General features: G+C 40.2%; 2 protein-coding genes across 3 annotated transcripts in view; one reads left to right on the top strand and one right to left on the bottom strand.

Annotated features, from left to right (window-relative positions):
- TBCE (tubulin folding cofactor E) overlaps positions 1-16603 on the bottom strand; it is a 78105-nt gene that overhangs the window by 28748 nt on the left and 32754 nt on the right. For both annotated transcript variants that reach the window (XM_061624544.1, XM_061624545.1), the window contains exons 3-7: positions 15227-15311; positions 13799-13987; positions 3489-3577; positions 2103-2202; positions 872-974 (exon numbers count right to left, since the gene is read on the bottom strand). In XM_061624544.1, coding sequence (XP_061480528.1) covers positions 872-974; positions 2103-2202; positions 3489-3577; positions 13799-13987; positions 15227-15311 — 566 coding nt within the window. The remainder of the gene's footprint in view (positions 1-871; positions 975-2102; positions 2203-3488; positions 3578-13798; positions 13988-15226; positions 15312-16603) is intronic.
- B3GALNT2 (beta-1,3-N-acetylgalactosaminyltransferase 2) overlaps positions 1-16603 on the top strand; it is an 86779-nt gene that overhangs the window by 68419 nt on the left and 1757 nt on the right. The window lies entirely within an intron of this gene.

The following is a 16603-nucleotide window of genomic DNA, read 5'->3' as shown; positions in this document are numbered from 1 at the left end:
ACACAGCCAGCTTGCCTGGGATTTCCACCGAGGCAGCCTTAGAATTCATAGGGCCTGCCACTGCTAACACCAAGAAAAGAGCACTGTGTCATCCCTGCAATAAACACAATGATTTTTAAAAAATCACATCAACAATGTGCTTAATATAACAATTTTGTCAGTCCTTCTCTTGCAGCTGTGAAATACAGCGATTGTGCATAGGCTTCTCAGGTAGTAGGCACTATGGTTGCAAGGGCTGTGCGATTTGTTGTTGCTATTGGTAATTTACAACGCCCAATCATTGTGCTGTTATACTTATGCAGCTGTTACAATTATGTTACATGCATGTTAATGGTACTTTTTTAATGTTTAAAAACTATAGGATCAGTTAGAGCCTAAACAGCATTTGTTTAGGTATTTGAACTTTACATGGTGGGATACTGTTGAGCTTGATGATTTATCTGTAGCAATGTTGCATTACTTTATCAGGTATTTTATTTTATGGCATACTTGGGACAAAATTTTACCAAGATAGCAGATGGGTACAAACAATTTTTCTAACTTACAGCGTTAAGGATTCTTTTTGCTTTGAGCTCCTCCCCGCAACAATTTTACAGAGTTTCACAGGATTTGTGATCCAAAGGTGACTTAAAATCTCCCCCACTATTTGTTCTCTTTCTACAAATAGAAGTATTAATAAACTTGTGCAAATGTCATACATGAACTATACTGCTGGTCTTGGACCGAATTAAATAAATTCAATTCAATACATGAACTACATACTATTTTATAAGGATGTGAAAACCTGTAAACATCTTTAAATGTTTTGTTACAATTACAAAGACATATGATTAACATAACTGCAAGCTATTTCAGTGCAGTATCACATTACCTCTGTCCATGTCACTCCTGTTTGATTAAGTGCTAAAATCTTCAGATTACAAAATGCTCTTGAAGCAGGTGGTGGAGTAGATGGAAATTTCATTTTGTTTTTACTATGCAAAAAATAGAAAAAAGTTCCTTGCTTTTAGTGAATGGACCAATTTCAACTCAACTATCTTGTTGGTTAACACATTATTTTAACTCTTATGTTTAAGGCAAAAGAAATTTACATCCCATTTATTAAATTTCTGTAAATTACTATCATATTAAAATACTATATTTAAGTATTAACTAGAAGTAGTCAGACTAAATTTTAAATATATTGTGCACATATTGCGTTTCATTAAGCTAAACTATTTTTCCTTTGTACCATCTTCCTGATCTAAATTTCCCATCCATGTTTTCCCTAGAAAAGTAAATGACAGCCTTGGCATATGTGTGTAGATTTAAGATCAGGAAAACACACAGGGGAAGGGTTAAAAAAATCCTCTCCCAGCACCATCACTCTGTCAAATAAGAGCCACCTGCTGTTGCTTAATTAAAAACAGAAATACTGGGAGATCTGATAATGGAATTCCCATATTGTGTAGACAGCCCCAGTTTAGGATCTTGGCTCCCTGAGCCTTAGATTTTCCAGAAAGCAATGATTTGTCAATCTTTGGACAATAACCCAGCTTTCTTATCAAATACACATTCAATTCTTCATTCCGTTTCAAACTAACTCGGATTAGATAAATACAGTCACTTTAATACAATCAACTTTATAAAGCCTTTAAAGGATTTCAGTTTCTTGGTCCTAGTATATTAATATGTTCTCCACTGTCAACACCTGGATTCAAAAGATTTTAGGATTATCTGCATATTATTTTCAAAGATGACAAAGAATTAATAGTTGCAAAACACATCAATGTATCTCAAAAACAAGTTATTTGTAAAGTATTCAGAGTTCAGCAGAGCCTACAAGGAGAGACTGGTGCCTGTCAACACATTACTCCAAACATTAAGGTTTGTAAGTAAGATTTAAATGGTTTTTTTAATGGTTTAGAATATACCACTTAGAGTAAAACAAAGCAAAGATAAAGACACAAAGTGGCATCCGTCTAAGTCATGTCAAAGTAGACCCACTGAAAAAGGATTCAAGTTGGTCATGATTAACTTAAGTCTACTGATTTCAATGAACCTACTCTGACTTAGTCAGATACCACCTATACACTATGGAATACGAAGTGTCTCATAAATACCTGAGATTAAAAGTTTCAAGACTTTCAACTTGACAGGCAATATCCATTGCTTCCTTCCAAGATGACAACAGATTTTTTGATAAATTTATTCGCTTGATATCTGGGCACATATATTAAAGAAAAATGAATTCTGAATTCAAAAGGCGGAGCTTATATCTTGCTGCTTTTACAGCCAATGTTTAGAAAACAAGACAGTAGTAAAACACTCGAAAAGAGGTACCACTTAAACATATGGCTCTCCCCCAGCACCTTAGTCAGTAAAGTTAAGAACAAAGAGTTAATTCAGATTATCCACATTAATTCTATCATTCCTGAGTAGAACTCCTTTTCTTTGATATGCTTCTCACTTCAGGTGATTCTAGCTGTGAAGCTCAATATTAGTTGGTTTTCAATATGCCACCTCTGCCTCTGCTGTTAAATTAATTAAGTAATAAATTAAGAGGTCCCTTCTGAGCCTGTTTCCAAATCAAATAAGCCCCATCTCTAACCATAACTGTTTTTCAAGTGACTTTCAAATAGGAGCCTCAATCTGATGCTATCTAAGCTCAAGTACACTCTATATACCCAAAAAAATCACTTTGTCACACAATAAGGAGAGCCTCATAAACTTGATAAATTCATATTATCAAATAAAAGGGCAATCTGGCTGTTACTTTTAGGCCACTTAAACCAACTTTTTATTGTGGACTTCCTCCAGGCCCTGGAGTAGCAGCTTGGGAGCAGTGCAGTCTGCTCATACTGAGGTTGCAATCCAGTACACACTTACAAATAAGTCCCACTAAACCCAATGGAGCTTACTTCTGAGTAGACATGTGTTGGATTGCAGTTTAAGTAAGACAACAAACTCTCAATCTCTGGGTGAGGGGCCACATAGTCTGGCTTCATTCTCTAGCTAAGCAGTATTGGCTTCTCAGCATGTTGTCTCCCATGCACTAGAAAAGGCGAGAAAAGGAGAAATGGATATCATAGTCCACAGACTCCCTATCTTTCCCAACTCCTGCCCCCCCCAAAAAAAAGTCAGAAGAGAGACCTCCACCCCTTTCTACCCCAGTCTATTAAAGTCCCAGGTAGTAAAATGAGACTCTCTTCTGAGTCAAACCATTTGCAATTGGGTTCTGCCCATTATTTTTAAAAAAATGTAGGCTAGTAAGTTTTGTGTGCTTATTTGTAAGTTTGCAATTTTGGGCTAGATGGACAAATAGACTGACTTGGTATAAAGCACTTCTTCATTTATTTATTTGATAAATGATCTGGACAGCATCCTTGTGATAAGAGATGGATGAAAGTGCATGGCCTGCAATCAACACTGTGCAACAAATAAACTTCTTAGGACTGTAAAATAACACCACTTGCAGGAATGGATGGCAACAGTTTAAAAAAGGATACTCGGGCATGTTCTCCTTATTTCGCCCTCTGTACCAGCCCGGCTTACTGCACATTCATCTACTGAGATGTCATTCAATATATTCAATTGCCTGCAGGTAAAAGGATATCATCAGGGTAAAGCACACTACTAAAAAGCTGGACTGGAAATCATTCAGCCCATGGACCAAATGCAACCCCACAGGTCTCTTCCCCAGGTAATCACCCCCCCCATTCCCAAAGTCCTGCTCTGTACCCTCCTCAAGTGCTTTCAACTGGCTGGAATGTGTCCTTGAACTGTGATAATACCACTTGCTTGGCCTGGATGGAGTGACTGCGGGTCTGAATGGGTGTAGAAATCTCTGGCTTTTGCAGGACTAAAATGTAACCTACTATATAAAAGGTAAAAAGTCACAACAATTGTTCTGCCCACTTTAGCCTCTGGCTTTGTCTACTGCTGGCATCCACCTCCTAGAAGGCTGCCCATGAAGGAATGCAGTCCTCTGGATGAAAAAGGGTTCCCACTCTAGTGAAAGGGGCATGCGGATATTAAAGGACTAAAATGTTCTATCTAAAGAAATAATTTTTGGAAAGAATATATTTTAAAAGACTTGTGAAGAAGTACAATGGACATTCTTCAAAGGGAGAGACAAATACTGACATTTCTATGTTCATATTATTGAAATCAAACAAACAGAAGACATTAAAAAGAGTATAGCAAATTGCTGAGGAAAACAATCCCACGGAAGTGGCACAGGGAAATCAAAACAGGGAAAAGTAAGTTATCCAAGGTGCAGTAATACTTGAAAACATGTCTGCCTCGACCTGTATTCCTTTTAGTAAGTACAAATAGAATCCCTTTTCTGCTTTATTAGTTAATATTAATTAAATAATATTAATTAGTTAATATTAGTTTTTAACTTTACTAGGATTAAGGCATCAACCATCTGAAAGCCCATTTTAAAAGGACTAATTTAGATGAATGACACCAAAGCCCAGTTCAGACATAATCTTGGGTTAACATGTGATCGTTTATTAAGCCAATAACAAGTGTACTTGCACGTCTCCTCCTCATACTTACCAGCTTCGGCATTTCTACCATGGTTCAGGTGTAATGAGAAACTAGTTTTAAACAAATCACAATAGATGTACCAAAAGTGGCATGTGTGGGAAAGAATAGCAAGTGTGCAGCAATCTTGCTTGTGCTTCACTTAATAAGCCATGGTCATCGTAGCAAAATCCCTATGACCTCTCATACTTGCACAGACACAGGACACTATCTACAAAACTTTAAAATAGTTCATTATTTGCTCCCTTACTGGTAAGTAGTAAAGCTACACAATACCGTATAATATGCCTACTAATTTTTTAAGTTAAACAATTACAGAAATGTCCATAATTGACTTTAAAAATCTCCCAGACAGGCACAGAAAAATCTAGAGTGCAACACAAGCCATTTAGGGGCAGCAAAGCCTGTGACAGTGAACAGATGGCATGTCATAACATCAGAGAAGGGCTGCCCAAAGAGGTGCATGTCTATCTGACATTGCCAAAGCCCACTGGATGACTAGAATGCAGTCATCCAATGCAGCTGAATGGAAAAACATTCAGGACAGAAAATGAAGTACTACTTCACACAGTGCATAATCAAACTTTGGTATACATTACCACAACATATGGCTACTGCCACCAACCTTCCCATAAAAAAGATAAACATCCCTTGGGCCCACCAGTCAATTCCACCCCTGTCCAGGTAACTTTTATCAGTCATGATGGGTATGGATCAACAAGGCACATGATTGATCAGACACCTGTAAGAGTGTTGTCCATATCATCACACCATAATAATTTTAAATGATCGCCTATTATCTGACCAGCCACAGCTCTGGATGCCTCCTCTGAAACTGTCTTAACAGTGGTATCAAGGTAAGCACCAACGCAAATGACTTTATCCTCAAAGTGCCTTGTAAATGTATCACAGTAGGTTTCAGAGGATTCAAATGCATACAACTTCTGGCCAGATCTTAACAGCCCATTCACTACTTGGAATAATTCTGCTGGACTCCTCGAGGATGCAATGGTGGCAGAGAAGTAAGCTTTCTTCGCTGCCACAAGGCATTCTCACCTATGTTTGCCCACCTTCACTGTAGGACTAGCAACAGCTGTCTTACCTGCTTCACAGCCCAAAGCTTCTCTGAAAACTGGAGTGTCACCTGGGTTCCACAGGTGACTATTGGGGGCACTTACGAGTGACTGCGTCAACGTCCCTTTTCGTCTTGCTATTCCACAATGAGACCAGAGCCTCAATAGGAGAGTTGATCATACTACAGGAATACCCCGATTTACGTACCTTCGTTAAACGGACCCTCGCGATTACGGACATGCTCCATACTCCACCATACCCCACTTAACGTATGTGAGCTTTGAAATTATGGACACTGACGGAATGCCCGAACTTGCGTTCCATGTGCCACGTGCGTTGCGAAGCGTCGCCTCCCGTAGCAATCAGAGCGATCTAAGCAACTCCTGACCTAGCGATCAGAGTGATCTGAGAGACTCCTGACCTGAAGGTTCTCATTTAAGTACAGTACTCTTTACAGTACATTTAAGTTCTTTACTACTGTACTTAACAGCGATCGGAGCTCTGCCTGCCCCGGCCTAGGTCGGTGGCGGCAGTGTGTGTGTGTGGGGGGGCACCTCGTGCTCTTTACAGTACTGTAGATACCCTGATTTCATTTTATACCTCTCCATTGTCCCATTTTATACTTCTCTATTGTCCCCCACTGTCCCATCTTCCTTTCCTGCTTTAATTGATTGTGATAAAAAAATAAAAATCTTTAGTTCCCCGATTTCATTTTATACCTCTCCATTGTCCCATTTTATACCTCTCCATTGTCCCATATTCCTTTCCTGCTTTAATTGATTGTGATAAAAAAAATTCTTTAGATCCCCCTGATTTCATTTTATACCTCTCCATTGTCCCATCTTCCTTTCCTGCTTTAATTGAATACTTTTCTCTCTGTCTCTGCCCATAATTAGTTCTGGCTTTTGCCACTGCTGGCTTGTGACTACCAATAGCATGTGTGTGGGGTGTGTATTGGTACTGGTATCCCTTGCCTTCAGTACAGTACAGTAGTACAGTACTGTACAGTATTACAGTACATAATGGCAGATACAAAGAAAAGTCGTAAATCTATTACCTTAGATATGAAGCTTAAAATGATTAAACTGTCTGATGAAGGTGTTTCTCAAGCTGAGATAGGCCGAAGGCTAGACTTCACTCAAACTACAGTTAACACGGTCACGAAGAGCAAAGAAAAAATTATTGCGGAAGTTAAGAGCGCTATGCCAGTGAACACAACAAAAATAAGAAAGGGATAGCGTTGTTGCAGACATGGAGAGACTCTTAATAGTTTGGATAGAAAATCGGACTGCGTGCCAGGTTCCTGTAAGCCAGGCAATGATTTAAAGTAAGGCCTTAAGCCTATTCAATGACCTGAAGGCTAAGAAAGGTGAGGCAGCGAAGGATGCCGAATTTGTTGGTCTAACCTACATAACATCAAAGTGTAAGGAGAGGCAGCTGCTGCAGATACTGAGGCTGCAGAAAGCTATCCACGCGACCTTGCCAAAATTATTGAAGAGGGAGGCTACTCCAAGGAACAAATTTTTAACGTGGATGAGACTGGGCTGTTCTGGAAAAAGATGCCTGCAAGAACCTTCATCACAAGAGAGGAGAAAACAATGCCAGGCTGCAAGACAGCTAAAGACAGAATAACCCTTCTGTTAGGTGGCAATGCCTCTGGTACCTTAAAGCTAAAGCCTATGCTAATTTATCTTTGGCAAACCCTAGAGCGTTGAAGAACTATGTTAAAACTAGACCTCCAGTGCATTGGAGGTCTAATAGAAAAGCATGGGTGACTGCAGCCATTTTCAAAGATTGGTTTGACACCTGCTTTGTACCAGAGGTGAAAGCCTATTGCAAGGACAACAACATCCCTTTTAACATTTTGCTCCTTGTAGACAATGCTCCTGGCCACCCTCGAACGTTAGATGAACTGAACCCTAACATTTGAGTGGAATTCCTACCACCAAATACCACCTCACTCCTGCAGCCCATGGATCAATGTGTCATCGCCACCTTCAAGTTGAACTACTTGAAAAGAACCTTCAGTAAGTGTATTGCAGCAATAGACAATGAAGAGGGGACAGGGCAAGAAGTCCTAAAGAAGTTCTGGAAAAGCTACATCTTGGATTGCATCAAAACTATAAGAGATGCTTGGAATGACGTCAAGGAAATACCAATTAAAGGGGCCTGGAAAAAATTATTCCCACAGTTTGTTGATGATGTCGAAGACTTTGAAGATCCTGTGGCTAATGTTACTGAAAATATTGTAGAGATGGCAAGGCAGTTAGAGCTGGAAGTGGAGCCAGAAGATGTTGCTGAACTTATGGCATCCCATACTGAACCCCTCAGCAATGAAGATCTTCTGGAACTTGAAGTGGAGAGAGAAAAAGAAAATGTGCCAGATGAGGATGAGACCATGGAACAGCCTGAAGGCCTAACTTCAAAAACTCTCTTGGAAGCTTTCCGTCATCTTGATAGCACCATGGCTCTTTTTGAAAAGCATGATAGGGACTTTGAAAGAAGTTCCAAAGTGAATGCTAACATTTTGGGGGCTTATGCCTGTTACAAAGAAATCTACAGGGAAAAGAAAAGAGCTACAGTTCAAACCTCCTTAGACACCTACTTTCGTAAAAGGCCAGCAGCACCCAGTCAATCTCCCAGACCATCAACATCCACTGAAGGTCCATCTCTAGCATCGACATCAGCCCCAAGCCCTACTCCTACTTCAGGTAGTCCATCCAAATTGCCAGCAAGAAAGTGTCTAGCCCTTGATGACTCGACTTATGAAGTAGAAGATATGCCCTCTCCTTTATCCTTCATACATGCAAATTTTCATTCATCCATTTTGCATCTGCCAGCTGACATTAAAGGTAAGCTTACCCTTTTTCATAAAGGGTTTATTTTATTTTATGTTTATTTTAGTTATAAATGCGTTATTTACATCAGTTATGCCCGTATATGACGATTGCAGTGCAGTACATGCATCGGTAAGTGAAAAAAAGAGTAGTGCTTCACTTTAAGTACATTTTCACTTTACATACACGTTACGGTCCCATCGTGTATGTTAATGCGGGGTATCCCTGTAAATTGAAAATTCCCCAGATTTCTCAGAAATCCCTTGGATTACATATTCTTCTGGGAGGTGAATCATTCTAATAGCTCCCCACTCTGCCACAATAAATCCAAAACTCAAATATACCTGGGAAGTTATACTGAACTCAGTGGGACTTCTGAGTGAACAGCCATACAATCAAGCTCCACCTAGTCCAATTTCCTCCATTATTATGATTAGACTCTTTTCTTTATTGCTGTAATTGCTTTAATTGCTGTAAACCACCCAGAGAGCTTCGACTATGGGGCAGTATATAAATGTAATAAATAAATAAATAAATTTATAAAAAAGATCCCACAGCAATGTACAATAAAAATATTAAAACCAATATAAAGCAACTGAAAAGTTAGAAAAATTCAACACATGGATAAAACGATGGAACAACCCACCCGCAAAGGAGCTACTCACACAACTTGCTGTAGCATCAGTATATATAAGTTTTAGGATGGAGTATACATGTAAGGGTTGCCTGGTCAGAAGCATCCCAAACCCTCAGATTTCAGGGGCAGGCCCTAATGATGTCACATTTCTCCGACTGGAAATTAAGAATGATTCTGTCACTTCAGCCGTACCTGGGAACACCATTTTATACCTGAGATTTCTTTCTCATCTGCTTAGGGACCCTGGGTAGAGAACATTTAATCTAGCCTACTACCTTCCAGCAAGGAGGGTTTAAGTGCCCTCAGGCTAGGTCAGTCCTCAGAAGATGGAAGCCTAGTGTTGTGGAGATGTTAGATGGGAGCACTCAGAAGTAAAGATGGATGCCCCTGCAGGATGCAATTCTAAACACACTTACTACGGGACTAAGCCCCACAGAGCTTTATAGGACTTACTTCGGAGTACATATGGTTTGCATTGTGTTGTTAGTAAAGTTGGACTAGGGATTCTCTGCAAAGATATTCATATCCAAGCAGGGTTGGCAACCCCCTGGCTGGAATGCCTTGCCCCTGCCTTTTAACATGGCTGCTCCAAACTTCTTTGCAAACTTGACCCTTCACTTCAGAAAGAGGTATGAGAAATGAATAACAGTAAGAAGATTGTCTATGCTTCTCTGCATACCTTGTGGGCTGCTATAAACTCATTCTGACAGTCATCCTAATTCCAGTGAGTAATAATTGACAGACAGAAAACACACATGCTTTGTTCTACCTTCCCAGGCAGTAGCTTGGGAACAAAAGCAATTGAAGCCACACTTCCCAATATGTGAGTCATTTTACCATTATTGGGCAATAAACAAACTGTCATGAAAATAACAAGCTGCATCATCAGTGGGTTCAAGGGAGTTGAGCTGAGTGCATGGAACCACTGTTGTTGCTTCTATGGATTTAAAGGAGTGAGGATAAAGGTAAATGAAACGCAAATAGAAAAAAGAAAAGACAGTGATGATTTCCTAAATGCACTACCATACCAACCACAACAAGATTCCTATGAGTAAGGCAGAAAACTCAGCATCCCACCACCAGTCAAGTTTCCTAACTGAAAACCAAAAGTAAAAAATCCTGGCAGCCTGTCCGGTAAGGTCACAGAAATCCCCATGGAGCACAACCTGACCCGGGGGCTGCAGTTAGTACAGAATGCTGTGGCACAATGCTGACATGAATGAGACCCTATCAGCACATAATACATCTGCTCTGAAATCTGCACTAGTTGTCGATTTGCTACCAGGCCAAGTTCAAGGTGTGCTTTACATGTTATGGTGTCACATAGTACTTGTTCTGCTCTTGTAAAAAATCGATCCTTTAGTGTGGTAGCACCTAGTTTGTAACTCCCTGCCCACTAACATTAGGAAATGCCTTCGTTGTACTCTTTTCCACATCTGCTAAAAACATTTTTGTTTAGGCAAGCCTACCTAGGCATGTAGAAGTTATGTTTTTTATCTTTTTTTAACTCATTGTTGGTTTTATTAGTTTGAATGTTTTTAGGGAATGTTTTGAATGTTTTGACTTCATAGGGATAACAGAGACTTGGTGGGATGACTCCCATGATTGGAATATAGCCATTCAAGGATATAAACTCTACAGAAAGAATAGAAGCAACAGAAAAGGAGGGGGAGTAGTGTTATACGTCAAAGACAAATACACCTCTATGGAAATCCAACAGAGCAAACAAAGGGGTCCGGTAGAGACCATTTGGGTAAAAATAAATGGAGAAACAAATAAAACCGACATGGTAGTAGGTGTCTACTACAGACCCCTGGCCAAGAAGAGGTAGTAGACAAGGCCTTTCTCAAACAAATCTCTGAAATCTCAAGGAGGCAAGAAGTAGTAGTGATGGGGGACTTCAACTACCCGGATATCTGCTGGGAGACAAATTCTGCGAAGCACAAAGCCTCCAACAAATTCCTGATGGGCCTTGCTGATAATTTCCTCTTTCAAAAAGTAGAAGAAGGAACAAGGGGATCGGCAATCCTGGACCTGATCTTAACTAACAGGGACGAATTGGTCACGGGAATTAAAGCGGTCAGTACCTTGGGGGAAAGTGACCACATAATGCTGGAATTTGTGATTCTGGGGAAAGCCAAAGAAGAATATAGTCAAACATGGACCTTGGATTTCAGGAAAGCCAATTTTAGCAAGCTCAGGGAAATGATGGGTAGGATCCCGTGGCTAGATAGACTAAAGAAAAAAGGAGCCCAAGAAGCGTGGGAGTTCATCAAGAACGTATTACAAAAAGCGCAATCGCAAACAATTCCAAAGAGAAAGAAAAACGGAAGACATCGGAAAAAGCCAATGTGGCTACACGGAAGACTGGTGGAGGAGGTAAAAGTAAAAAAGAGCATGTATAAAGAATGGAAGGAAGGACGCATCACCAAGGGAGAGTACCGACGAGCGGCTCGGGCTTGCAGGAATAGCGTAAGGAAAGCTGAAACCCAGAATGAGCTGAGGCTGGCGAGGGAAGCGAGGAATAACAAAAAGGGGTTTTTCAGATATGTTCGAAGCAAGAGAAAGACCGAGGAAACGGTGGGACTGCTGCTCAATGAGGATGGCAAAATGTTGACAGATACAAGGAAAAGGCAGAACTGCTCAACGCCTATTTTGCCTCCGTTTTCTCCCAAAAAGGGAACAGTGTGCAACCTTGCATCGGTAGCAATCTCAGTAAGGGGTCAGGATTGCAGTTCGAGATTGATAAGGAGATAGTCAGGAAATACCTAGTTAACCTAAATGAGTTCAAATCTCCAGGGCCTGATGAACTGCATCCCAGAGTATTGAAGGAACTTGCGGATGTACTCTCAGAACCTCTTGCCATCATCTTTGAGAAATCCTGGAGAACGGAAGAGGTGCTGGAGGATTGGAGACGGGCAAACGTCGTCCCGCTCTTTAAAAAGGGTAAAAAAGAAGATCCGGGGAATTACAGGCCGGTCAGTCTGACTTCAATACCGGGAAAGATATTAGAACGGATAATAAAAGAGTCCATTGGCAACTATCTAGATGACAATGCTGTGATTAGTAGGAGCCAGCATGGGTTTGTCAAGAAAAAATCCTGTCAAACTAATCTCATCTCTTTTTTTGATCGGGTCACTAGCTTAGTAGATGGTGGAAATGCTGTAGATGTCATCTATCTAGATTTCAGCAAAGCGTTTGACAAAGTCCCCCACGACCTTTTGATTAGCAAACTCGTCAAATGTGGACTACATGGAAATACTGTCAGGTGGATTCACAACTGGTTGGAAAACTGTACTCAAAGAGTGGTCGTCGGTGGCTCTGCTTCGGACTGGAAGGAGGTTTCGAGTGGAGTGCCACAGGGTTCTGTCCTGGGGCCGATACTCTTCAACATTTTTATCAATGACTTAGATGATGGGGTGGAGGGAAGCCTTATGACGTTTGCGGATGATACGAAACTGGGAGGGATAGCTAACACAATGGAAGACAGGAATAAAATCCAAAGGGACCTGGATAGACTAGAAAATTGGGCTGAAATTAATAAAATGACTTTCAATAAAGACAAATGCAGGATTCTGCATTTAGGCCACAAAAACAAAATGCACGGGTACTTGATGGGAAATACGCGGCTTAGCAGTAGTGCATGTGAGAAGGACCTTGGAATTGTAGTGGATCGCAAGTTGAACATGACCCAGCAGTGTGATGCTGCGGCAAAAAAGGCAAACGCGGTTTTGGATGCATAAACAGAGCTATAGTTTCCAGGTCGAGGGAAGTAATAGTCCCACTATATTCTGCATGAGTCAGGCCTCATCTGGAATACTGCGTTCAGTTCTGGGCGCCTCATTTTCAGAAAGATATAGACAAGTTAGAGCGGGTTCAGAAGAGGGCGACGAGGATGATAGCCGGTATGGAGAACAAGTCTTATGAGGAAAGGTTGAAGGAACTTGGCATGTTCAGTCTGGTGAAGAGAAGGCTTAGGGGCGACATGATTACACTCTTTAAGTACCTGAAGGGCTGTCACATAGAGGAGGGTACAGATTTGTTCACTGCTGCCCCAGAGGGTAGGACTAGGTCTAACGGTTTTAAGTTGCAGGAGCGTAGATTCAGATCGGACATTAGAAGAAACTTCTTGACAGTAAGGGCAGTTCGGCAATGGAACTGACTGCCTAGGGAGGTGGTGGAATCCCCTTCACTGGATGTCTTCGAGCAGAGGCTGGACAGCTATCTGCGGGAGATGCTCTAGCTGTGGATTTCCAGCTGTGAGCAGGGGTTGGACTCGATGGCCTACAAGGCCCCTTCCAACTCTATGATTCTATGATTCTAAATATCTGTCTTTAACTGTTTTTGCCAATAATGTTATTGTTTTAATTCCTTCTGTAAACCATTTTGAGTGTGCTTTTTTTTTTTACAATAAAGCAGTATCTAAATGTTGTAAATAAAATACATGTATAAATCCAGAGTCTCCAGGTGAAAACCAGAGACCTGGCTACTCTAATACATATATATATATGTGTAGCACAAAAACCAGTTCTGCAGGAACATACACTGCTAAAAGCATTGAGAGATAGCCATATTAATCTATTGCTCCACAAAAAGTAAAATATTGTGGTTTGGTGCCACAAAGACTCTTTGTTTATGCTATAAATGTGAGTATCGGTGAGCCAGAAACACATTCAACAATCTGCGCCTGCTCATTTGCCAAGGAAAGCATACTTGCTTTTGTTTTTCTTTAATGGCATCAAACCCGATAGTTTCTACGGTCTTCCTTCCGATCACTAATAATCCTGTTCCACTCTCAGCATCTTGCTCATCTTCATTCAATCCATATTGCTTCTTCACAGCAGAAATGAAATCTACTCCAAAATTTGCCTTGTTTGGACGGATAAAGGATCCCCCTGAGGGATGCCTGGAAGAAAAATACAGAAAGTTAGAGAACTACAATCCTTTTCGTCTCCAAAAAAAGAAGTTTCTGGTTTTGAAATTTTAATATTTTCATGCCAGAACCCCAACCTTCTTGTAGGAAGGGCAGGATAATAATGAAATACATACATGTATACACTGTTGTTGAGGGTTGAAAATGCTTCACATACACTCTCAGTAATCCTTACAATAAGTCTACAAGTGCCATTATTACTCTTTCCATATTTCAGGGCCCAGGAATGTGTGGTTGCCTACAACCAACAAACTTGTGGGGGTGGCAAGATGTAAAACCCACTGAACTCAGTAGGAAGTTCTTCCAAGTAGACAAGCACAAGGCTGTGCTATATAAAAAATTACCAATTAGCATGGGGGTGACAGCATTCAGTTTCCCAAGCCAAACGGGATAGGTTGGTAAGATTGAGGTAGGGGAAGTACCTCTGTGTCCCTATTTGGATGAGTGTTACTTATGCCTTTGTGGAATGTTGATGACATAGTTTGGCATTCAACAGAGGTGGGAGCTAAGCCCCTGCTTTGTCTTTTCTAGACCTGTACAATATGAAAAATGTATTCTTGTTCAGAACAGCAAGACACTACACTAAATTGAATCACCCTTCCCCTAACTGATTCACAGGCCAATTGCTTAGTCAATCTCCCCTCCAAACCTAATGATAAGTATTCTGAACAAACCTAAAATAGATCAAGAATAGGATATAGATATGGACTGTCTTCAAGTCGATTCAGACTTATGGCGACCCTATGAATAGGGGTTTCATGGTAAGCAGTATTCAGAGGGAGTTACAACTGCCTTCCTCTGAGGCTGAGAGGCAGTGACTGACCCAAGGTCACCCAGGAAGCTTCATGGCTATGTCTCCCAGGTTGTAGTCTAACAGTCTAACCACTACACCACACTGGCTTCAGGATATAGATAAGCAATTTTAAAATGCAACATACATACATGATCCAAGATTTCAAACAAACAGAGCACTGGGTCCAAACTCACAATGGGATTCAAGAGAGATTTCAACAGTGCAAGCATTAACTGTCAAAGAGTATTCATTCCTAAGCCAATAGTCAAGTTTGCCACAAAAATACTATGTACAGATTCAGTTTTTGTATACAATGTGACATTATTAAATGTTCAATGAAATGTTTGCTAAAATGTTATTTCCTATCCTCTAGCTGATGTATCTGCTCAAAAGTACAGTGTATTTCAAGATTAACTCACCTGCATTTGAAATATTGTATTCCTTCATGACTACCATTATGCTTTCCTCTTTGATGGTTGTCCCATTCCACTCCAAGCCAAAGTCCTAAAAATTATAAAAGTGCTTTTACAAATGCAAAACTCAAAGTGAAAAAATCTGTACGTATGCATTTTGCACATATTCTGTTGGCCAGAAGGTCTTGGAAACTTTCACTTCAATTTTTGATTAATCAAAGCTTGCTGTGCTGTATAAACCTAGAACTGTGTTAATTTCAAAAAGCCAAGCTTTGTCAACAGTGGTTTGAAGTTGGCTCACTTGAAACTAACCATAGTTAAGATTAATCAGTGTTTGCAAATTTTGGACAACATGTCCAGCTGTGGTTAAGTAAAGCCATCATGAAATCTTCCAAGCACCTCCTCAGCCATGTGGAAGGTGAAGAGGGGAGCGTGCAAATTTAAGACTTACTGCAGCTTGTTCTTGCTAGTTATATTATACTAAGTTATGGCTCACTGTATCTCTGTGTTTAACAACTAAAGATGTAAATTTTCCAGTAAGTTTGGAGCCATGAAAAACTGTTTTCTTTCAGAAGAAACTGGAAATCTGGGGGGAAATGGAAAAATATGCAATACTTATGTTTTTAGCACCCTTTACGGATAAAAAGTCACTTTGTTACTTTAAAAACATAAAATGTGCTATGTATAAACTTGGTCTGCTCATAAAATTATGTTGTATATATCAAAAATACAGTAATTCAGACAATAAATGAATTTGTAAAATTGAATTTACTTTTTAGTTACAAACTCAGCTACATGCTGCTAAACTGTATGGAACCTAGCATCTCTGGTTTTGCAAGTTTATGAGAAGCAGGCAAAAATAATAAAACAGAAGAAATCAAAACAAATAAAACAATAATAAAACAGAAGAAATCATTAGCACATTTATTTACTCATTTATTACATTTCTATCTGTCCTTAAATTTCTAATCTGTCTCCTAAAGGAGCCTAAGGTAGGAAATATGCAATAAAACATCTAAAAGCATCTTTTAAAAAAGTAAAACAAAGAAAATTATAAAATTATTATGCCTTTTAAAGTCCTCTAAGTGTTAAGCAGACATAAAGCACCCATTTCCCTCCCCTTAAATATTACACAGGTGCCATCCTTGTTATCTGGGAACAATTGTTTGCTGGGCAGAGCAATCATAACAGCAGCTGGTGGCAAAGTTTCTGCTATATCTGAAGCGCTGCTAACTGCTGTGCCAGCTCCAAGGTTGGTGCAGCTGAGTGGTCCCTGGGGATCCACAGGGCTTTAGATCCCATGTATCCAAAGCCTTTGGTTGGGAGATGTTGTCCGGGGGTTTGGGGTTCGGTGCCATCAGTATGTGGATGACACCCAACTCT

This window comes from Rhineura floridana, chromosome 4 (assembly GCF_030035675.1).
Source record: "Rhineura floridana isolate rRhiFlo1 chromosome 4, rRhiFlo1.hap2, whole genome shotgun sequence".
Taxonomy (NCBI): Eukaryota; Metazoa; Chordata; class Lepidosauria; order Squamata; family Rhineuridae; genus Rhineura; species Rhineura floridana.
This window is presented reverse-complemented; position numbering and strand designations above follow the sequence as displayed.